The 21,547-nt window shown below is 38.4% G+C and overlaps 1 protein-coding gene across 1 annotated transcript in view; it reads left to right on the top strand.

Annotated features, from left to right (window-relative positions):
- SH3D19 (SH3 domain containing 19) overlaps nt 1–21,547 on the top strand; it is a 105,541-nt gene that overhangs the window by 54,186 nt on the left and 29,808 nt on the right. Inside the window, exons 3-8 of the mRNA XM_012660017.1 lie at nt 5,030–5,072; nt 6,843–6,981; nt 7,103–7,256; nt 7,989–8,981; nt 16,919–17,026; nt 21,367–21,479. Coding sequence (XP_012515471.1) covers nt 8,294–8,981; nt 16,919–17,026; nt 21,367–21,479 — 909 coding nt within the window. The 5' untranslated portion in view covers nt 5,030–5,072; nt 6,843–6,981; nt 7,103–7,256; nt 7,989–8,293. The remainder of the gene's footprint in view (nt 1–5,029; nt 5,073–6,842; nt 6,982–7,102; nt 7,257–7,988; nt 8,982–16,918; nt 17,027–21,366; nt 21,480–21,547) is intronic.

Below are 21,547 nucleotides of genomic sequence, written 5' to 3'. Positions count from 1 at the left end.
AATCATGTCTACTGCCTCCTGCCTTTATTCCCTGGCATCTTACTTATCTCCCCTTGGGTTTCAGGACTTCTTTGTTAGGATGGTAATCTGCACTGACTTCCCATAGATCCTCCAGGATGGATCTTGCTTACCCTCAGGCCCCTGGGTAAGACTTAAGGAGACTGCAGCTAAGAAGTGGACAATAAAAGCTGAAGAAGAATGGGCAGAATAATAGAAAAACCAGGAGACAGCTGCGTTTTAGGGGTCGAAGGAGGAGAAAATTTTGAAGGGAACAGGTGAACCAGCAATAGCTCTCAATGCTGCAGCAAGGCCAAGCCAAGGGTGGCCAAGAATAGGTCATTGTATGTGGCACATAAGAGGTCGATGGAGACATTTGAGAGAGCAGTTTCAGTAGAACATTGGAGTTGGAAGCCACACTCCACTTTGAACAAAGAGTGGACTATGTGGAAGTTGGGACAGCTGGAGTAGGCTACTCTTTTATGAAATTTGGTGGTAAACAGAGAGAGATATAGGGGCTGTGGTTTGAGAAGGTTGTAGGGTCGAGCAAAGAGGAGATTTGAACATGTTCATAGACTGTTTAGGATGAGGAGATGTGAAGACATTTGTAGGTGGCAGGGAAGCAATCGGTGGAGAAATGAGACTGGAGCATGAGAGAAGAGGAAACTGGTGGAACAGGGCCCTAGCAGAGAGGAAGGAGGAGGTAAAACAAAGGGGAAACCCTTGCTTTGAGGTGTCTTGTGTTTTTTGTTTTTTAATTAATCCAGCTGTCTTTGAATTCTTGTACGTTAGTCACTTGGTAACACTAAAGAAATATTTGTTTGTATTTATTCCTGATACTTAGGCAAGAAGGCCAAACAGATCTTTTCATGATGCCCTATGACTAAAGAATGTAGAATAATTGTGTCATCCCCCTTTCTTTTTCCTTTTTGCCTATTCTATAAGAAAAAGTTGTAAATAATTTTTGTCTTAACTAGACGATTAAAATGTTTGTATGTTTTTGTTTTTTTGAGACAGCGTCTTACTCTATTGCCTGGGCTAGAGTGCAGTGGTGTCATCATAGCTCACAGCAACCTCAAACTCCTGGGCTTAAGCAATCCTCTTGCCTCAGCCTCCTGAGTAGCTGGTACACGCATGCGCCACCACAGCCAGCCAATTTTTTCTATTTTTAGTACAGATGGGCTATTGCTCTCACTCAGGCTGGTCTCGAACTCCTGACCTCAAGTGATCCTCATGCCTCAGCCTCCCAGAGTGCTAGGATTATAAGCATGAGGCACCGCGCCCGGCCACAGACCATTAAAATGTGTGCTTTACTGTCCCAGACTCAGTCATCTAATCCTGGCTAGGAGACTTTGTCACATTTTAAAAGCAATATTCCTTAACTAGTTATATATCAAATTATTTAATAATGATTCTGGTTCCAATCAAGTCTTGGGGTCCTTCTTTTTGCGTTCATTATTGTGAGCTCTAAATATTTTTGGTCAAGGCCAGGCGCGGTGGCTCACGCCTGTAATCCTAGCACTCTGGGAGGCCGAGGCGGGTGGATCGCTCGAGGTCAGGAGTTCGAGACCAGCCTGACCAAGAGCGAGACCCCGTCTCTACTAAAAAATAGAAAGAAATGATCTGGACAACTAAAAATATTATATATAGAAAAAATTAGCCGGGCATGGTGGCGCATGCCTGTAGTCCCAGCTACTCGGGAGGCTGAGGCAGTAGGATCTCCTGAGCCCAGGAGTGTGAGGTTGCTGTGAGCTAGGCTGACGCCACGGCACTCACTCTAGCCCGGGCAACAGAGTGAGACTCTGTCTCAAAAAATAAATAAATAAATAAATATTTTTGGTCAAGTTTGTTTTTTGTTTTGTTTTATTTTTGTTGTTTTTTGTTTGTTTTGAGACAGGGTCTCTCTCTGTCCTCTGTCACCCAGGCTAGAGTGCAGTGCAATCATAGCTCACTGAAGCCATGAACTCCTGGGCTCAAGTGATCCTCCTGCCTCAGCCTCCCAAGTAGCTAGGACCATAGGTGCACACCACCATGCCCAGCTAATTTTTTTCTTTTTTTGGTAGAGATGAGGTCTTGCTATGTTGCCCAGGCTGATCTTGAACTCCTGGCTTCAAGCGATCCTTCTGCCTCAGCCTCCCAAAGTTTTGGGATTACAGGCATGAGCCACCACACCTAGCCTGGTAAATTTTTGGTGTGTCCTAATTGAATATATCTAGAATTTTATATTCTTCCTTTCATTAACTTTTTAAGAGAAAATTATTTTCTGAAATTCAGATTTAGTTAATAGTGATTACCTACCGTAAGTCAAGAACTGTTTCACATACATTATAAAATAACATTCTGCATGGTAGCTGCTAATCCCATTTTACAGATGGTAGGGAAACTGAGTCTCAGAGAGGTTAAATGGCTTCACAAAATAAGAGCTGGGATGTGAACCTAGGCTTCTTGACTTCAAGGCCATTGAGCTTTCCACTCCACAGATGTTCCTGTTATTGTGTCAAATGCATGTAGCTCATACCCTGTCCCAAACAAATGTAGTCAGTGAGTTCTTTATTATTATGATTGCATTGATAAGGTAGTTCTATGGCTATTCTTCTATGTGCTTATTTTCTTCCAATCATGATTTAATTGGTAATTTTGAATTATTTAGAATCGGGATTAGCATCCCACTCTCCTGGCTCCACAAGGAGTTAAACTGCTTTAAGAAACAACCTGCTCTCAGCCATGTCCCTAATGGGCTGTTGGACCTGGGATCATTCATTTAACTTCACTCTATCTCAGTCTCTCCTCTGTGAAGTCTGAGCAAGATGATCGATCACTGAGGGTCTTTCCATGCTTATGATCTTTCTGGAACTTGGGAGGATTCTTTATTGGTGGTAATATTGCAAATCCACACCTCAACTCTTTTATAAATAGCTTAATATGAGTGTGTTTTGTACTTAGAATTTAACCACTTGAACTAGAAAAATTTAAAAATAATTCTTTGAAATGATAGGATAACTTTAACTGAAAATACTGCTTTTTTTCTGTGGCATTAACCCAAAATGCACAAGAGACTAGCAACTTGTGGCATAGAGGTTAAATGGGACATGTTGGTCTGTATGGACGTTGGTGGCAAATTTGATTCTCCTGGCAACAACTACAGCAAATCTGTTTAATCTGAGAAAGTGAGAATGAGATGTATAAGTGAATAGCTGAGAAATTAGCAGGAACAATGTGAAAAACCACATGAAAATCCAACATGAAATCCGTTTCTAGCTATTAAATTGTTTAGCACTGACAAAAAGTGTCAGTCGTTCCAAAAGGATCAAGAAATAGAGAGATTTCATAGAAGATGAGTAAATGTGAAAAAAAAATCAGAGAAGGAGAGAGGAAAGCAGTGATTCTCAAAGGATGTGGAGAAGGAAATCTGTAAGTATGACTATGAGACCTCTCTCCTTGTTCTGCTGCATTGAGAGTGACAATACCACTCTGCTACCCGTGGGGGCCTGTTATTAATATTAATGACCTTTGGTGTGAAGGGACAGAATCAGGTTAAAAGCCACTGGTTTAAAACAACGTAAATCGACTCCTGAATTACCTTTTAGGTATTATTCATACTTTAAAATTTATCCTTGTTGAAATAGCAAATTGATTTTGCAAAATGATTTTTAGATATTTTTTTTGCACTGTTGTTAAAAACTACAGGCACATTTTTTTGACTGTGGTTACGTGTGTGGATGTCCTGGTCTGTAAAGGCAAATCTTTGCAGCAACATACTTCTTTAATCTCTGAAACTGTGGTTCATCAACTCTTCTTTTCCATCTAAGTGTACAGGTTAGGGAAAAACAGTGGCATGGCAAGACAGCCTTGCTCCTGAATTCCTGTGAAAGCTTAGGCAACTGGGTTCACTCTTTTTTCTCCCTTTCCTCTTCTATAACCCCTTCTTTTTTTCTCTTAGCACTCATGAATAGTGCACAGCAAAAATGCCCCGTGGAAGAGGTATGTTTGTGACAATAACGTGAAGTCTTTTAAAAGTGCTTCGTCTGCTGATTCCAGCTTTAGTGATGGTGGTGATGTGATTGTAGCACAGTCGGGTGAGCCTCTGACTTAATGAAACCACTCTTACCAGTCAGACATACCATGCAGAGCTCTGTGTCTTCTTTTATTCCAATAGATAAAATGTACTGCAGCTTGGTTTAGCTCTTTATAAAAATATAACAGTGAAATCAGTTGATGATATGAATATAAGGACATCTTCCAAGTTGAGATCCAGTGGTTTTGGTTTCAGATGTTAGAGATTTGCCTTGCCACCCAGCATAGGTTCACCTGTCACAGCTCCAATCCCAGCCTAAATTTCATTCCCACCCCGCATCTCCACCCATGCCTCCCCTAGCTTTGGCATCCTCCTTGTTCAGAGAGAAGCAGAAGTTAATAGGAAAAAGAAAGAAAAGATCCATACTTTTAATCTTTTCAAATGAAAAGAATTTAAAAAATGGAGTATTAGAGAGATATGAAAGCAATTGGTTGAAATACATTATATCTGAAATAAATTCCCTTTGTGCACAAATCTTTACAGTATAGTATTGGAAGATTTTTTTTCCAAAAGGACCTTTAGAATATGCTCCTTTAAAATAGAGATAATGTTCTCTACTACATAAAAATTGACCCCATATGTGACATATTTTCCAGATTATTTAAGACTTGATTTACTTTATAAAATAAAACTTGGAAAAAATTTACACTATCATTATATTTAATAACTGTCTTCTTTTCTCTGTTCATTCTTCAAATTATTTTCAGAACCACAGAATGTGCTTTGGGGAGTTTTTGAAATCTATATTTTCTTATGCAATTCAAATATATAACTACAATTAACTTTATGCCAATAAAAAGATCATTTTGATTTACTGTTCTACTTAGGAATATTAAAGTTTATACATTCTATATGATGTCAAGTATAAGCTAATTTTTTCCAATTGTACTCTAAAAATTTAAACCTTTACTGAATGTACTGATTTTGTGCTAAACCAGTTTATTCTTTCTTCTATAGCTTCTCGGACTTCTATTCAGAGTGAACTTCATAGAGATAGGAGGTATGGTTATATCTATAATAGAGGGCATATATTCTGCTAATTATTGAAATAAAATTATGCCATAGTTAGGAGGTTAAATATTTCTCTTTTGTATGTTACTCTGTTCTGCCTCATCAATACATCTCCTGAATAAATCTATAAGTTTGAATGATAAATATTTTGCCTGAGAGAAGTGATACAGGCCTGAAAATGTTCTTTTGATTAGTAATTATTTACTAAAGTTGATTTTCTAAATGTTTATTAAACAATGCTACATGTAAAGCATTGTTATAACTGCTTTGAAGAAATGCTTTGTACCTCATAGCTACCTAGTAAATGTTGCCTAGATAAATGGATGGGTGACCGGATAGAAAATTGAATGGAAAGATAAGAAAGGCAAAGAGGCAGGCAGGAAGGATCGATAGCTGTGTGAATAAATGGTGGACGGCTGGTTGCAGAAAGGAAAGGAGAAGAGAATAGCCAGAGAGATAGAAGGAAGGACGAATGGACAGACAGAGAGATAGTAAAATGGATGGAAGGATGGATGCATGGGCAAAGAGAAGAATGGAAGGGTGGACAGGTGGATAAGTGGATAGAGAGGTTTTTATAAGTCATGGTTCCTGCTTTCAAATTTCTTACAGTATTCTATAGAATAACGAAGAGGAAGGACTTTAGAGTCAGACAGAACCAAGTTCAAATCTTGACTTCACTATTTCCCTCCATGTGACCTTGGTCAAGCTGGTTAACCTCATTAGCTTCTGTATCCTCATCTTAAAAATAATGCCAATCATACCTACATCACAAGGTTGTCATAAGAATAAATACATGTATGATACTTAACATTTATTAAGTAGTAACTCTATTTAGTTAAGCAAAAGCTATAAGCAGACGTTTTTAGGGAATGCAATTCAAGTTTAATTAATGGTCAAGTTCTGCTGTTACACAAGCTAGCATGAGAGTGTGTATATATATATATACACAATTTTGATAATGACAGTGCTTTTTTATTTTTATTTGCCATAGAGTGCTAGAGAAAAGCAGGGCATGTATCCTTATTTGTTAGGTGAGAAAACTGAAGCTCAGAGATGGTTGATTTGCTCAGGGTCATACAATTGGTGTTTGTTAGGAAATCATGTTAAAGACGAAATTTAAACATAAGAATGTAGAATCAGTTTAAGAATAGGATGAAAGAAGCCATGCCTAAATCACTATGGCTCTTCAGTATTAAAAAGTAATCATCAAATCATATCCAAAACTGATCAGGAACACAGAGACACATATCGGGGTCTAGAAGTAAACATGTAAACTCAAAACACTTAAAGATAACTTTGAATGGGGACAGAGATGGGCTGAGGAAGAAGAGGTAATTTTTATACGGTAATTTTCATTTCACAGTATGTACTATGTAATAACAGAAAATCAAACAATTCCAAATGACCAGTATGTTTTTCTACCATTCACTATATGCTTGTCCTATAGGCTAGATAGATAGCAGCAGACAGAGCCCTGGAATGAACAGACTGTATGGGCCTTACTTAGTTCTTATCCTTAACATCCAAGGCAGAGCCAAGTGTGCTCAGGGTACATCTCTAACTTTTGGAGGCCAAAATCATAGAGGATGACTATCATTTGCTCCTTTGCAGCCTGTCACAGGTCATTTTCTGTGAATGTGGTCATTCTTATAACTTTTTTGGGTGGTGGTGGTTTTCATGAATCTTTGAACATTTGCAGATAGAGGGACAATAGCTTGTTACCAACCTGTAAAACCTTACTGAGTCTTCTGTCCACTAGGCGCCCAGAGATCACCATTGTGGCAGCTGAGCCATTGAGGCCAGCCTCGTGGTTTCCAGGAGCTCCACCCCCAGGACTGGGATTTTCCCCATCTTCTGCTGCAGGCCCTTGGAGGCCAAATGAGTTGGTTCCTGCTGAGGTAAATAAACATTCCGTTATCTGTTTGCCTGTTTATTTTTAAAATGAAATTCAATGATAAGAACAGTGAGACTTGGCTGTTGCCCATAGATGTCTAAAAATCTTCATTCTTTGTTTTGTAGCTCCCACCATCCTATGAACAAGTCATAAAAGAAATAAACCAAGTTCAAGTTAATACTACAAATAATAATAATGCTGCTGCCACTCCAAGGCACACTATTACTTCTGCAACTCAGACTGACTTTTCAGAAGAAATAGACAACGATCTGCCTCAAAGTAATGCGAGTAATTTGTCTTCCCTAATTCTGACCTAGTTCTAGGGAAGTAATCAGTAGGCTTCTGTCCTTTAAAATAATTTGCAATTTGTGCATAAGTCATTGAGCTCTGCTTCCCAGTCAGTGTGATCACTGTGTGCTTACTTTCTTTGAGTATGCAGTGATTATTATAATCGGTCATTCTCAAGAGCTGCAGCCCCCATCTATTCGGTTCATCCTAGTTTATATCACAAAAACATCATCTGTTTAACTCATGGTGAATATTTGTGCTGATACACTTTATTTCCATTGAGAAGGATGTTATATTTAGCAACTTAGGATAGCATACTAAGGGTGACTGTCCTATTAGTCTTTTTTAAAGGATTGTATTAGGGTAACAGAGATGAGAGTAAGTTGCTTTGGAAAAATAAAGGATTAGAAATGTTGGAATTTTGACAACCAGAGAGAAATTATTCATGTGATAAGTCTGATGAGAATCAGGATTTAATGGTGTTTAAAAATATTACATAATGAATGTTTCTTATATGAACCAATATAACTTGAAGAACACTTCTGCAAGAAGCTGAGTATAAACATTTCCCCATTGATTTTGGAATCACTTTTTACTAACTAAGGAAACTCAAATCTCTTGATATTCCACATGAATATTTTTAAAAATCTGTGTATCTTCTATATTTTTTTCTTTTGAATTGTAACATTGCAAATTTGTTTTTTTTTTTTTTGGTCTTGTCAGCACTCCAGGCACCTCTCAAGCAGCCTTCCCCAGCAGTCTCATCTGGCAATCTTTCAACAAATGTGGCACCTTTAATAGTTTTTGATATTTCTGAAGAACAGAATTGTCCAGAAAACCCCAGTGCCACAAGATGTCCAGTGCCAAAACCAAGATCAAAAAGCAACCTCAGACCAGTAGCCAGAGGTACTCACATTAAAGAGCAAAGTCACCAGAAAATCAGCACAGTAGCCACAGAAGAGGAGTCATCCCCAGGCTGGCCCCAGTCTCTGTTGGACAATACCAACGACTTAGACAGTCAGGCAGCGATGAACATTATGAACACAGAACAAAGCCAAAATAGTATTGTTTCAAGAATCAAAGCATTTGAAGGTCAGACAAATACAGAAACCTCAGGACTGCCCAAGAAACCAGAAATTACTCCCCGTACGCTTCCCTCGAGGCCTACTGTTTCCTCAGGGAAACCCTCTGTGGCTCCCAAACCAGCTGCTAACAGAGCTTCTGGAGAATGGGACTCTTGGACTGAAAGCAGACTCAAGGTGACTTCCAAGGAAGGGCTTACCCCATACTCTCCACCACAAGAAGTGGGAAGCATCCCAGTAACCAAACCTGAATTGCCAAAGAAACCAAATCCTGGCCTTATAAGAAGTGTTAATCATGAGATAATGGGAAGAGGGCCCCTGTCAGAGAGCCTTGATGGTGGGAAGAAAGTCCCAACTCCTGCTCCACGGCCTTTGCTGCCGAAGAAATCACTTTCCTCAGAAGATCCCACCTACCCTCCGCTGAAACCCATCACTGTTCCTCCCCGACTTTCAGTGGCATCACAAGCCAAAGCATTCAGGTCACTGGGAGAAGGGCCCCCGGCTAAGCCCCCAGGTCCAATTCTGCAAAGCAAGCCCCAGGGTGATATCGACCTGATCAGCTTTGATGATGATGTTTTACCCACCCCATCTGGGAACCTGGCTGAAGAATCTATTGGTTCAGAGTTGGTTCTAGGTGAGTAAAAATCAGAAGTGGAGGGGAATCTAAGCTCATCATAAGATATCTTAAATGGCACTTGCTGTTTTAGTTTACAGTTACATAAGTTACTGAGGTGTGTGTGTGCACGTACACATGCATGTGTGTGTATAGAGACAGAGTCAGGGATAAACAGAGATTAAGAAACATGGAGCTAGGAGGGGGATGGGAAAATATGGGATGGGGGGAAGGGAAACAGAACTGGGGAAACACACATCCATTACTATTATATGAGCCAGAAGCAAGCAGACAGGGGCCAAGGACTAAACTAGATTGTGGGGCTAGCTCTTACTCTGGCAGGTGGACATTCAGGCTTCACAAGGATCCAAGGAGGCTGGGGGAGCATGGCATTAGAAAGATGCAGAGGAAACTTCTCACAGATGGGAAGCCATGCAGTGGCCCCACAAGGGCTCCTCAGGGGGAACTGGCCCCAGCTGGGAGTGCTAGGAGATGGGCCAGCTCCAGGGGAGGACTGTGACAGAGCAATGTAAGGAGTGAGGAACCAGCCACATGTTACAAAATTTTTTTCGGTAATCTTCACAGAACATCTCCCCTTGGGAATGCAGAGTTTTATAAATAAAATTCAACAGTTGTAACTGTGCTGTGAAGATCAGGACAATTAGATTTCCCAAGAGGCAGAGTGTGTTTTCTTCCCTCATACTATTCAGATGGAGGGTGTTATGGTAAAGCTTATCTTTGATTTGTCAAACTAAGCTGCTCTACTTGTCATTGATAAGATTCCTTTTACTAGTGTTTACTTATTTGGATGGAATTTGTGAACATATGAACTTAATAGTATTTTCAAAAGGTTAACTGTCATCTTATAAATGTTTAATATGCATCAAAATGGTACAAGCTGTGATTCCAACACCAAATTCTGCACTGCACAGGTGCATTTTAAATGACAACAAACACATACAGTACTTATTAAATATTTACCATGCATACAACATTGTAACTGGCAATAGCATATAAACTAAGAGACATGCCTCTTGTCCTTAAAGGGTGGAAGAAAAAACATTAGAATATATTGAGCTTCTGCAATGTGCCTAATGCTCTGATAGATACTTAGACATACATTATTTTAACATTTACAGCAACCCTCTGTGAGATATCATTGCCCTCAGTTTGCAAATGAAGGAAATGAGGCTGAGAGACATCAATGGATAACTTGCCTAGTGTCATAAAACTAACAATTTTCCAAGCTAGGATTCAACTTAGTGTTTTTATTCTAAGTCTAGTTTATTTTTCACTATATCATGTTACTACTCAACATTTTCATGAATCCTTAACCAGGCAACACTATAAAAGCTTTTCAAGTCTTTGTCAATATCATTTTCTTATATAAATCTTTTTGGTGTTACAAGCTTCAGAGAAGGTCAGGGATGGATAAATCCAACAGCAGAAGCTGTTAAGGTGTGGAAACAGTACAAGCCAAAGAAATATTGCACTTTCTAGATTCTATGAGGATGGCAACTTGGTTAATAATTGCTGAGAACTTATTTTGTATCATCAAGCAGATAATTATAGTCATCTTCAAAAAGTAAGGTCAACAATATACTTTCAACATGAACATAGTCTCATGCTTCATATTCAGCCTTTTCTGGTTCTTGATTTCTATCACTTTATTGCACAACATTTAATTATTGAGGCAGTCTTGTAGCAAAATGTGTAATTTGCTTGCCCTATCCGACTTTAACCATTGCTTTTGACTATGGAGTTATACTGAACTGGATACTTTATATGCTTTCTAAACCTATTCCTCCTCCTATATTTTGCACCTCACTAGTGACACCATCACACACCCAGCCTTCCCTAGAGAAACCCAGAGATCATCCCTGAGTTTTGTCACCACGTCACACAGAGCCTACCACAATTGCTATGTTACCTTGGGCAATTTACTTAACCTCACAATGCCTGGGTTTCCTCATCTATAAGACACATTACTACTACTACTCTTCCTGGAGGCTACTGCAAGGGTTAAATGTGATTCTGCACAAAAGCCCTATCACATTGTCTAAAACATGGCGACCATTAAATAGTAGTTATTATTGTTACTTCTCCGGCTTCATATCCAGTTAATTACCAACTCCTGCTGGTGTTACCTTCTGAATAGTTCTTGACTCTGCCTCTCATTTCCACCCCTCCTTGTACTGCCCCACTTTAAGCCTCTATGCTCAGATTACTGCAGTGGCCTCCTAAGTTGAGCCCATTCAAACACACCCCTCATCCAAGGGATTTTTCTAGAGTGCACACTGGCCCTTACTGCTTCCCTACTTATTACTCTCCAAAGGCCTTCAGGATCACCTCTGAACTCCTCAACATGTGGAGGGATTTTTGGTTGTTTTTGACTTAGGGCTTTGTGACCTTTTGATGGTATTTCAGTAGCACTGTCATTGTAAATAAAGGTTTTTGATCTCTTTGTGAAACCTTGCCTAATCATCCAGGCATCAGCCAGAAACTGGGAGAGGAACACAGGAGAAAGAAGAGTAACTCACAAATATGTCTTTCCTTCTCTGTCTCTTCCCTTAAAAATAAAGAAAATCTAATAAAACAGTGTGCATAAAATGAAGTTGCCATATTAAGCTCAGATAATAGAAATCAGAAAATACTGAAGCTATGAAAACATTGTAAAGATTAGAAAAATTATTAAAGGAAAACTCATAAAACAGGCAATTTAATATTGGATTCATTTCTTGGATAGAATGCCTTCCAGGTTAATGTAATGGAGCTGAGAAGTATTAGCAGTTCCTCTTCACACCTTTACAAATCATACCCAGTTGTCAAAAAAAAGCAGAATGTTTCTGCTGTCAGCCCCATTACACAGACCAGAATAATAGTTTAGCAGTTAATTTCTGGTATTAATAGAACTCAAGGGAAAGAAATGACAGAAAAGCAAGCCAGGGATGGTGAAACTAATTATGATGACAAGCATATTATTAGAGACAGGTAATGGGCGAAAAACTACTTTATCATCAATGTTTTTCCCAACCCAGTAATGAAGACCATGTGGATATAGGTGTAAAGAGGCCTGTTTGTTTGGCAGCAGGTGTTGGTGTGAGGGGCTAGAAGGAAGAGAGAATAAACACTGCAAATAAGAGTAGAGAAAAATGCCATTGACTTTCCTTAGATTTGGATAGGAAATTATTCTTGAGATGCTCTGTGTCTCTTCTATAGAAGCAAGAGCAAACAATCTGTGATAGAATTATGACAGCGAGGTTCTTAACCCTTTCTAGATTACAGAATTCTGAGAATCTGATGTAGCCTGTGAATCTTTTATCTCCCTTGAAAATAGCCATTAGCTCATGTGTGCACAATTCAAGGTACAATTTCCAGAGCTTCCAGGGTCCATTTTGGGCTCCAGATTAAGGACTTCTACTATACAACACTGGAAATAAACTTCAGTGGACTGCTAAGTAAATTATGGTGCATCCATAACAATAGAGTATAGTGTGGTAATTAAAAGGAGGTAGACCTGTTATCTCCTACTAGGGATGAACCTCCAAGATATTACTAGGTGAAAAATGCAAGGTACAGGATAGTATTCGTGGTATTTTAGCTACTGTTTGTGTTAAATGTCAAATGCAACATGTTTAGAAAGATGTATAAAAAGTTGGTAGCAAAGGTTGCCTTTTATGAGGGAGGAGGATGACAGGAGAGGATGAGGGAACCTGGTTCTATCCGTGTACCTTTTGATCCCTTTCGAATTGCAGACCTTGAGCAAGCATTACCTTTAACGAAATAGTTAATTAGTGAATAATCTTTCCTAAATAGCTGAATATAAGCATAATTAGGCTGAAAGAAACTGGGAGAGTTATCTTTTTGCTACAGAGATAGAACTGCTTCCCCCACTGATCCTCAGCCTTGTGGTGAGTAGAAATTTTAAAAACAATAAAATAATGATTTTTCTAAACAGTTATATTAATATTATTCAAGTTTACAAATGGAAGCTAATTATTATCAACTAAATATGTCTAAATTAGATCAATTCAAAAACATATATCTGTATTATTTCCCTTTTAAATAGAATCCCAAATAAAGAGATTTTCAAGTGGTTTTTGTATTGATTTGTTTGGCAGCTTGAAATTTCAGCTTGAAATTTCTTGTGATTGAATTTATTTTACTGAATTTTTTTTTCAGTTACAAAAGTAAAATATATGTGTTGTAACGAGTCAGACAATTCAGAGATTTTAGTAAAAAAAAAAAAAAAATTAATCTCCCTCCAGTCCATTCAAATCCCCAGAGTAACCAGTATGAACAAAGTTTGTAGCTTTCTGTGCCTTTGGTGAAACCAATACAAACCAAAGCTTGCAAACATATACATAGTCCATACACATGGACTTTCCCCCAAAATTGTTATTATAGTATATCTGTTACTCAGCAGGGTGCTTTTTTTCATTCAACAATGAAATTTATCGTTTCTCTTCAGGCTAATAGGTCTAATTTATTGTTTCCTTTTACCTGCCTAGTATTCCGTAGTATAAGTATATCATAGTCGATTCAATGTTTCCCCTATTGGTGGACATTCAGGTTGTCTCCTTTATTTTTAATTTCAGGTGTTTTGTTTGTTTTTGTTTTTTGCCACTACATAAAATGCTGTTGTAAATACTCCCACAAACATTTTCACTCCTACCAGTGCTTTTATTTCTGAAGAATAAATTTCCAAAAATGGGACTACTAGGACAAAGGTTATGAACTTTAAACATTTTAACTGTTACTAATGATCCAATTTCCTAACTTGGCAGTGCCTGAAGTTCCCAAACATGAAGTGCCATCCTTGCTTTATATGTTGCCCACTTATCATTTCTGTTGGAAAAAATACCCTTCTCATGAAAAGACGTAAAAAGTGAACTTCGTATTGTATATAGCTAGAGAGAGACTTCCACACCATCAAGATGAAAAACGGGCCTCTGGCTCCACCTTCTCATTGAAGTGATGTTGTTTATCCTCTCCACTAATCTGCATGCCTCGCATGGATCACAGCCGGACAACACGCAGACAGAGAGGCAGATGCAGAGCCTGCTGACTCAGTGAGCACAGCTGCCGGAGGTCATTAAACAGACCACTCCTGCCAAACAGCCCGCAGTGGTGCAACACTAAGACTTCCTTGCCTCACCGTATGGAGAAAGAAATTTTTTTGCCCCAGAGACTTGTATAGTAGAATAATTACACATGATCTGAGTGTCAACTATTAAAGAGCAGCTAATGGTATTAAAAATAAAGGACCGAAAAATGAGAGAGAAAGAGAGGGTAACTAGGACACTTTGAATACTTCATAAGTTGCGCCTATGCTACTTTGATTGAAATCCTTCAGGTTAAAAAAAAAATAGCTGGACCCTTTAACAGGATAGGTGAGATCTGCCCACTGTGTGTGCAGGATGTGGGCCAGGGTTTCCTGAGGCCAGTCCTCCAACGGCAAGCACGTTTTGGATGCCCCGTGGCCAGCCCTTCAGGGGTGCTGATTGGCCTCTTTTCTCCTTTCCCTGCCGCCCCTGTACATGCCCTCACTGCTGGAATGTGAGAGAGTGTGTGTAGGTGTTACACTTGCCCAGAATTTGATTTGAGCTGGGAAACAACTTAAGTCATTCCGTGTTCAAGATTTTCTTCTCCTTTCACTACCCACCAATCCAAAAAACATCAATAACTAAAATTTTATACTAATAACCAACAGATTATAGTTACCAAAAACCCACAGTTAAAGTAAAAATGCCATTTGAAAGGTAGGACACAGTGAATAAGTATCAGAAGAACTATTAGAACACGTCCAATCCAGTTGTTGGAAAGATAAACAGTATCATTAATGAAGCCTTCCCCTCTCTCACCCAGCACACTCCTGTTTCATTCTGCAACCTGCTTCCCTTCTGCCCATTCCTGAAGTTCCTCACCTTGCTCTTCTTTTTCCTTTTCCTTTTTCAATAGTACTTCTCACCTTCTAATATACCACATGAAGTGCTTTTCTATTATATTTATTGTTTATGGTCTCCATCTCTCTGCTGGAATGTAAGCTCCATGAAGGCTGAGTTCTTTGCTTTGTTCACTAATGTATTCCCAGCATCTAGAAGAGTGTTTGATGTGGAGTAGGCACCCAGTCAATGTTGAATGAACAAAAGTGAAAAATCAAATTACAAAGAAATTGATGTAAAATAATCCTGGTTTTGTTTTTCAAAATATCTGTATAAAAATAATACACCATATTTATAGAAAAATATGTAGAAAGATATACCAAATTTTAGATAATAATTCTTGAGAGATGAGATTACAAGAGATTTTCTGTTTTATATATTAATGTTTCCCATTTTACAACAAATATTACTTTGAAGTAAAAAATTGAGCTATAACAAAATAAGGAATTAAGGAATTTGGTTAAACCTAAAAATAGAAGTTTCATTTGTTTTGCAGGGAAGGGACATAGGTTACAATGGAAGAAAATTGTATTATTATTACAGTAGTCTTTCATTTTGAGTTTGATGTTATTCTTTTGAAAATCTTGAGTTGGGTTTTTGGACTTAAGGCTCACATCACTTGTGAGCTGATAGGTTTCCATAGAGGGGTCATCAAATTCTTTTTTTCTCAGTAGCATAGTAATTATTATTTTAGCTAGTATGCCATCTGGAGAGCCTTCTTAGGTGGTAGATAAGAAACTAAAAATAGGATTGTAGTTTACCATCATATCTCCTCACCCAGCACTGTTACTGAGACGTAATAAACATAAATATGTGAGCGAGTGACTAGTGAGAGAGTGATGCCTTTGGCAGGATATGTGTGGTAGGATTGCCTGAGAGCTGGGTAGAAGGAAGGAGAAGTATTAGGTTGCTGAAAGGGCTTCTTATTAGCTCAGCTCTTCACGCATCCTACAAAGAGCTGGTCAGCAAAAAGGTACTTATTGAACTACTGCTCATAACAGGCAGAATGTAAATGCTGTTCATCACAGGGGCTATGAAGTGCAGAGTTTTATAGGGAGTATCTCCCTACAGACAAGATCCATAGAACAGATGGAGAATTACAGCATATACTCATTCTGCCTCTTGTTGAATAAAGGCAAAGGCAGCCTCAAGAGATCTTATGTGCTGTATAGAATATATATTATAGAGCATTATATTTTATTTTTGCTAATCTATTTATTTTTAGGTTTCCCATCTTTTAAAAAATGTTATAGTCATTTTTCCAATCCACTAAAAGGAACATTTACATTAAAGAAAAAGACTGTTTCTTTCAGTGAAAGGTTTTATAGCTGTGCTTGTGTTTAAAATACTTTTCTTAAGCATACATTGTCCATTTAAAATAAAATTAAGATGGAGAAATTCCGAGGCATACATCCTTTCCCCAAAATTAAATATTTGAAGAGACATGTCCTATTTTATTTCTGAGATAAAATGTTTTTCATTTTCATGTTACTGAAATGTAGTTTTACTAAACTACTAAATCCCAGACTGCCGAGCACCTTCCCCGTGCTAAGCATGGCACTGCGTGGGATGACGGCCATTGGTGAGCGCTGTGAGCCAATGTTCCGGTGCAGGCACAGGGGGTGTAGAGGATGAGAGTCTTTCCTTTCTGGGGGATCTGGGAGGCTTCAGAATGCAGGAAAGACCGTCTCCTCGTTTCAATTGCCCCTCATTTTCCGATAGACACTTACGAAATGATTACTCTGCCCTGAAAGATAGCTTCTACATAATTCAAGATCATCGTGGATCTCTCTCGTGAGAGAGAAGAAAAGCCGTATGAATTATTTACAGAGCACTAAGTTACTTCCTTTTATGAGGGCCAACTTTGTTTTTGTCTCTGCAAACTGAGATTTTGTTTGTCTATGAATAGTTTTCCCTTGGGCATGAAAAAGATGACTCTTAAAATATGAATGAGGTTTTTTGTTTGAGTCCATGTTAACTAAAATGTGCAAAATAAACTATGTTTTTCATTAGATCCCTTTCAGCTCCCCACAAAAACAGAACCAACAAAAGAACAAGCAGTTCAACAAGCACCCACCAGGAAGCCCACTGTAATTCGAATTCCAGCCAAACCAGGAAAATGTAAGCACTTCTCTGCCTTCTTTATTTGCTTCTTCAAGAGCCTGAGAGAAATATATACTAATTTATCAATGTCTGCTTTTGAAATTTGTGTAATCTGACATTTATTATTACTCATAGTCAAGGACACTTAAAAGCAAATTTTTTTTGCAATTCTTTGAGAATTAGTACAGTAAGTTTGGATTTCATTTTTCTTTAATATTATCTTTAGGCAGAGAAAATAGAGGGAGACTGCGGAACTCAGAACAACTGTAGTATCCCATGTTAGTGCCTCTGGTAAAGATTTGATGGGAAAGTAATCAAAATTAGTAGCAAATAAAGGTGTATATGTCTATCAGGAGTATGTTATTCAAATCAACATAATATGGCTATGTATGAATTGTATAAAGAGCAGGACCCAAAAGCTTTAAAAACATATAACATTGTATAAAAATATTTTTAAATGAGTGTAACATTGCATTTTGATTTACTTCCTTACTTGATTTTTTTGCTTACTTGATTTTTTTAATGGTACAATGATTAAAATTCTTTATGAGCTTTAATAAGTACTTCAAAAAGAAATCTGGTATTTATTGTAAGGGAGAAGACAAAAGGGCCAGAACTATTTATTTTAGGCCCCAGATTATTAAAATGTGTGGCCAAAAGTGTGTGTGTGTGTGTATGCATACTTGGTAGGTTCAGAGTGTTCGTTGGAGTGATCACACAGCTCTCTCCATGGGCCTTTGATTTCATTTATACCTGCAATGCCTAGCAACGCATAGCCCAGATGTGTTCTTGCCTTTGTCAAACAAAAGATTCTCCTTTCCTCCTAACAGCAGAGTAAAATGTGTCCCAGTCTTTCACCAATAGCACCGAGGATTATACTACAGGGATACCCTTTATTTTAGGGGTTTGGTTTTTCTATAAAGCACTACTCAAAAGGATAAGATTGGTTTTAATCTCTTCTTGATGTTTTTATTATTAATTGACGGCTTTTAGCCAAGTAGAAGAAGGTTGAACTGAGTTGCTATGAAGAATGAGGAGGAGAAAAAGTCAAGGGTACCAAATTCTAGCGGGTTCTAATTTCTTATATTTTAGTGTTAGAACAGGTGGCATATTTTTTTTGATGGTGTTGTGTAGCCTACAGATCAGTAAAATGATAGCTCATTGGGTTGTTTGCCTGTTTGCTATTACTTTGTTAAATCTGTTCTGGGTTTTAAGGCATAGTGAGATATAATGACAATAAATATTGCCAGAGCTCATGTGGGTTTTAAGTAATGCAACGTTTACACAAATTTAGTAATACAAATATTTAAATTTATTTTCCTGTTGTGTCAGTGTTCCCATAGACCACCTCCAGGTTTGATGATTCTCTAGGAGGATCCACAGGACTCAACATATATTCATGGCTATTATTTATCACGACAAAAGTATATGAGGCAAATTCAGCAAAGGGAAAGGGCAAATGGGGTGAAGTCTGGAGGAAACCAGGTGAAAACTTCCAAGAGTCTTTTGCTGGTGGAGTCGTATAGAATATACTTCATTCTTCCAGCAATGAGTTGTGATAACACGTGTGAAATGTGAACCAGGGAAGCTCATTAGAGACTCGGTGCGTAGGGTTTTTACTGGGGGCTGGTCACATAGGAACTCCTAGAAATTTTGACATGTACGAAAATTCCAGATTCCCAGAAGGAAAGCAGGTGTTCAGCATAAACTGTATTCTTCTATTTTATCAGTTCTGGAAATGATGGGAACCATCCCAAAGTCCAAGTTCCCAGATGCCAACCAAGGACCAATCTTGTAAGCAGGACTTTCTAGGGATATGCACTTTTAGGCCTACTGTGTTTACTTTTTATGCACACCTGTAAACTGGATTAATAACTCTGAAATCCTGAAAAGGCTTGCTGAGGAAGCACCTTTATTATCCTGAAAAATCTCCAGGAACTGTTAGAAAGCTGAATTCTGTACTGCTAGGTGTGAGAGAACTGAAGTGACAAAATGATTTCTAGAGAGTTATTTCTATTTATATGAAAAATCAGTTCTTCAGAGCGGTGGCTCATGCCTGTAATCCTTGCACTCTGGGAGGCTGAGACGGGAGAATTGCTTGAGGGAGAATTGGTTGGTCAGGAGTTCCAGACCAGCCTGAGCAAGAGCGAGACCCCGTCTCTACCAAAAATAGAAAAAATTAGCTGGGGGTGGTGACGTATGCCGATAGTCCCGGCTAATCGGGAGGCTGAGGCAGGGGGATCGTTTGAGCCCAGGAGTTTGAGGTTGCAGTAAGCTATGATGATGCCACTGCACTCTAGCTGGGGCGACGAGCAAGACTCTGTCTCAAAGAAAAACAGTTCCCCAGAATTTTATTATTACAATTATTAAGCAATGCATATATGTTGTGGAGGAAAAAAAATGAGACTTTTGGTATCAGAAGAACTTGGAATGGACAAGGGAAGAAAGGAATAGCTTTGTGGTGCAAAAATCCTTGGTCTTCTTTGAACCTATCCGCTCATTCTCCCTCAGGACCTGTTTCTTCTGACTAGATTTTCCTTTTCCCAGATGTCTGTGTGGCTCCCTCTCTCAAATGCTCAAATGCCACTACGTCAGTGAGACCTTCCCTGACTATATTATTTAAAATTGGAAACCTCCTACCTGCACAATCCATCATCCCATACACACCCACACCAGATACTCCCTATCTCCCTTCCTGCCAGTAAGCTAATTCCTGTCTACTTTCATATTACTACTTTGTACCCTTAAATATTTGTCACGACAATATTATATCCTAAATGATTCATTATTTCCTTGTAAGAATAAGGAAACTGCAGCACAGAGAAAGTCTTTGAGATGGTGACTGAGTTGGATGTGCTTGTGTATGTCTTAATTCCCAGAGCAGCCCTGCCTCTCACTAAGAAAGCTTGCCTGTCTCTAAATCATTGTTTTCCTAGTAGCTGGCCTGGGTATTTTCCTCCCTTTGAGAGTGTTTGCCTGTCTGTGGATAAAACAGAAACCTGACAAATCATCCTCTTGTTATAAGTTTTTCATGTGAAATGGAAGTAGAGGATGTTCATTTGAAAAAAAAAATTCCCGTCTTCTTTCAATGCCTAAACCGAACAGTGCGAAAGGCGGCTTTAGCCTCCTTCAGCATGCTACAATCATCCTCTCTCCACGTATTTTTTGCACACAGATTTACTACTTAAATCTGGTCATCTTTGTTTTCTTCTTTTTAAAATAAGTTGGGTACGCTATCACTGAGATAAAGATGTGGTTTAGATGTAAAGGTATTGTTTGTTTAATTGAGGGTAATTCACTAATCTGGAGCTAATGAATTAGAAAACACATTTAATTATTTTTGGGTGGGATACACCACCTGTTAAGAAGCAGCATTCTTTTTCTTTTTTTTTAAAGACAGAGTCTTACTCTGTTGCCCTGGATAGAAGTCAGTGGTGTCATTGTAATTCACTGCAACCTCAAACTCCTGGGCTCAAGCCATCCTCCTGCCTCGGCCTCCCGAATAGCTAGGACTATAGGCGTGTGCCACCACGCCCAACTAATTTTTTCTATTTTTGGTAGAGTTGGGGTCTTGCTCTTGCTCAGGCTGGTCTCAAACTCCTGACCTCAAGCAATTCCACCTCAGCCTCCCAGAGTGCTAAGATTACAGGTGTGGGCCACCACACCTGGCCAAGAAGCAGCATTCTTTATTAGAATGAACACAGGCTTTTGGGTTCCAAACCCTGGATCTGACAATTACAAGCTCTAAGATCTTGGATAGCTTATTTATTTTCATAGCTTCAGTTTCTTCATATGTAAGCTAGGTAGGATATTATCTAGTGTAGTACTGTCCAGTAGAACTTTCTGCAAAGATAGAAATATTCCAACTCTCTGTGCTGGTAGCCACTAGCCACAGGTGGGTATTGAGTACTTGAAATACGGCTAGTGTAACTGAGGAATTGAAATTTTAATTTAATTTAATTTTAATTAATTAAGATTTAAGTTTAAATTGCCATATGTGGCTACTAGCTAGTGGACTGGACAAATCTAACATGTAGATGTTGGTTCTAGAAATGTATGTAAATATAGTGCCTAACTTAATGCCTAGCATATAGAAAGTTCTTAGCAAATGCTGGTTACTATTGTATTTATTTAGTATTGTTTTCACTCTCTACAAAACATAGAATAAAATTAACTGATGTCGATTAACACATCAATTTTCTGAGGTTTGGTGGGAGCTCTTTCTCATCTGCCTTAATTATATATTCTTTGTGTGAATCTTTTATGATAGCCATTTTTCCAAGGAACCAAGCAGTAATCATTTTATTCTTTGGAATTCCAAAGACTAGAAATTATTCATGAATTCTATTTTTTTCCAGGTTTACATGAGGATCCACAAGGCCCACCTCCTCTTCCTACTGAAAAACCTATTGGAAACACTTATAGTGTAGTATCTGGAAAACTCAGTAATATTGACAGAACTAGAAACTTGGTAAGTAGTCATTATAGGTTGTATTAAATTGAAGACTAACCCATGCATGAATTTTAAATACTTAGCTG

Source organism: Propithecus coquereli, unplaced genomic scaffold (assembly GCF_000956105.1).
Source record: "Propithecus coquereli isolate 6110/MARCELLA unplaced genomic scaffold, Pcoq_1.0 Scaffold65, whole genome shotgun sequence".
NCBI lineage: Eukaryota > Metazoa > Chordata > Mammalia > Primates > Indriidae > Propithecus > Propithecus coquereli.
Note: the sequence above shows the minus strand (reverse complement) of the source record. Positions and strands in the feature narration are given on the sequence as shown.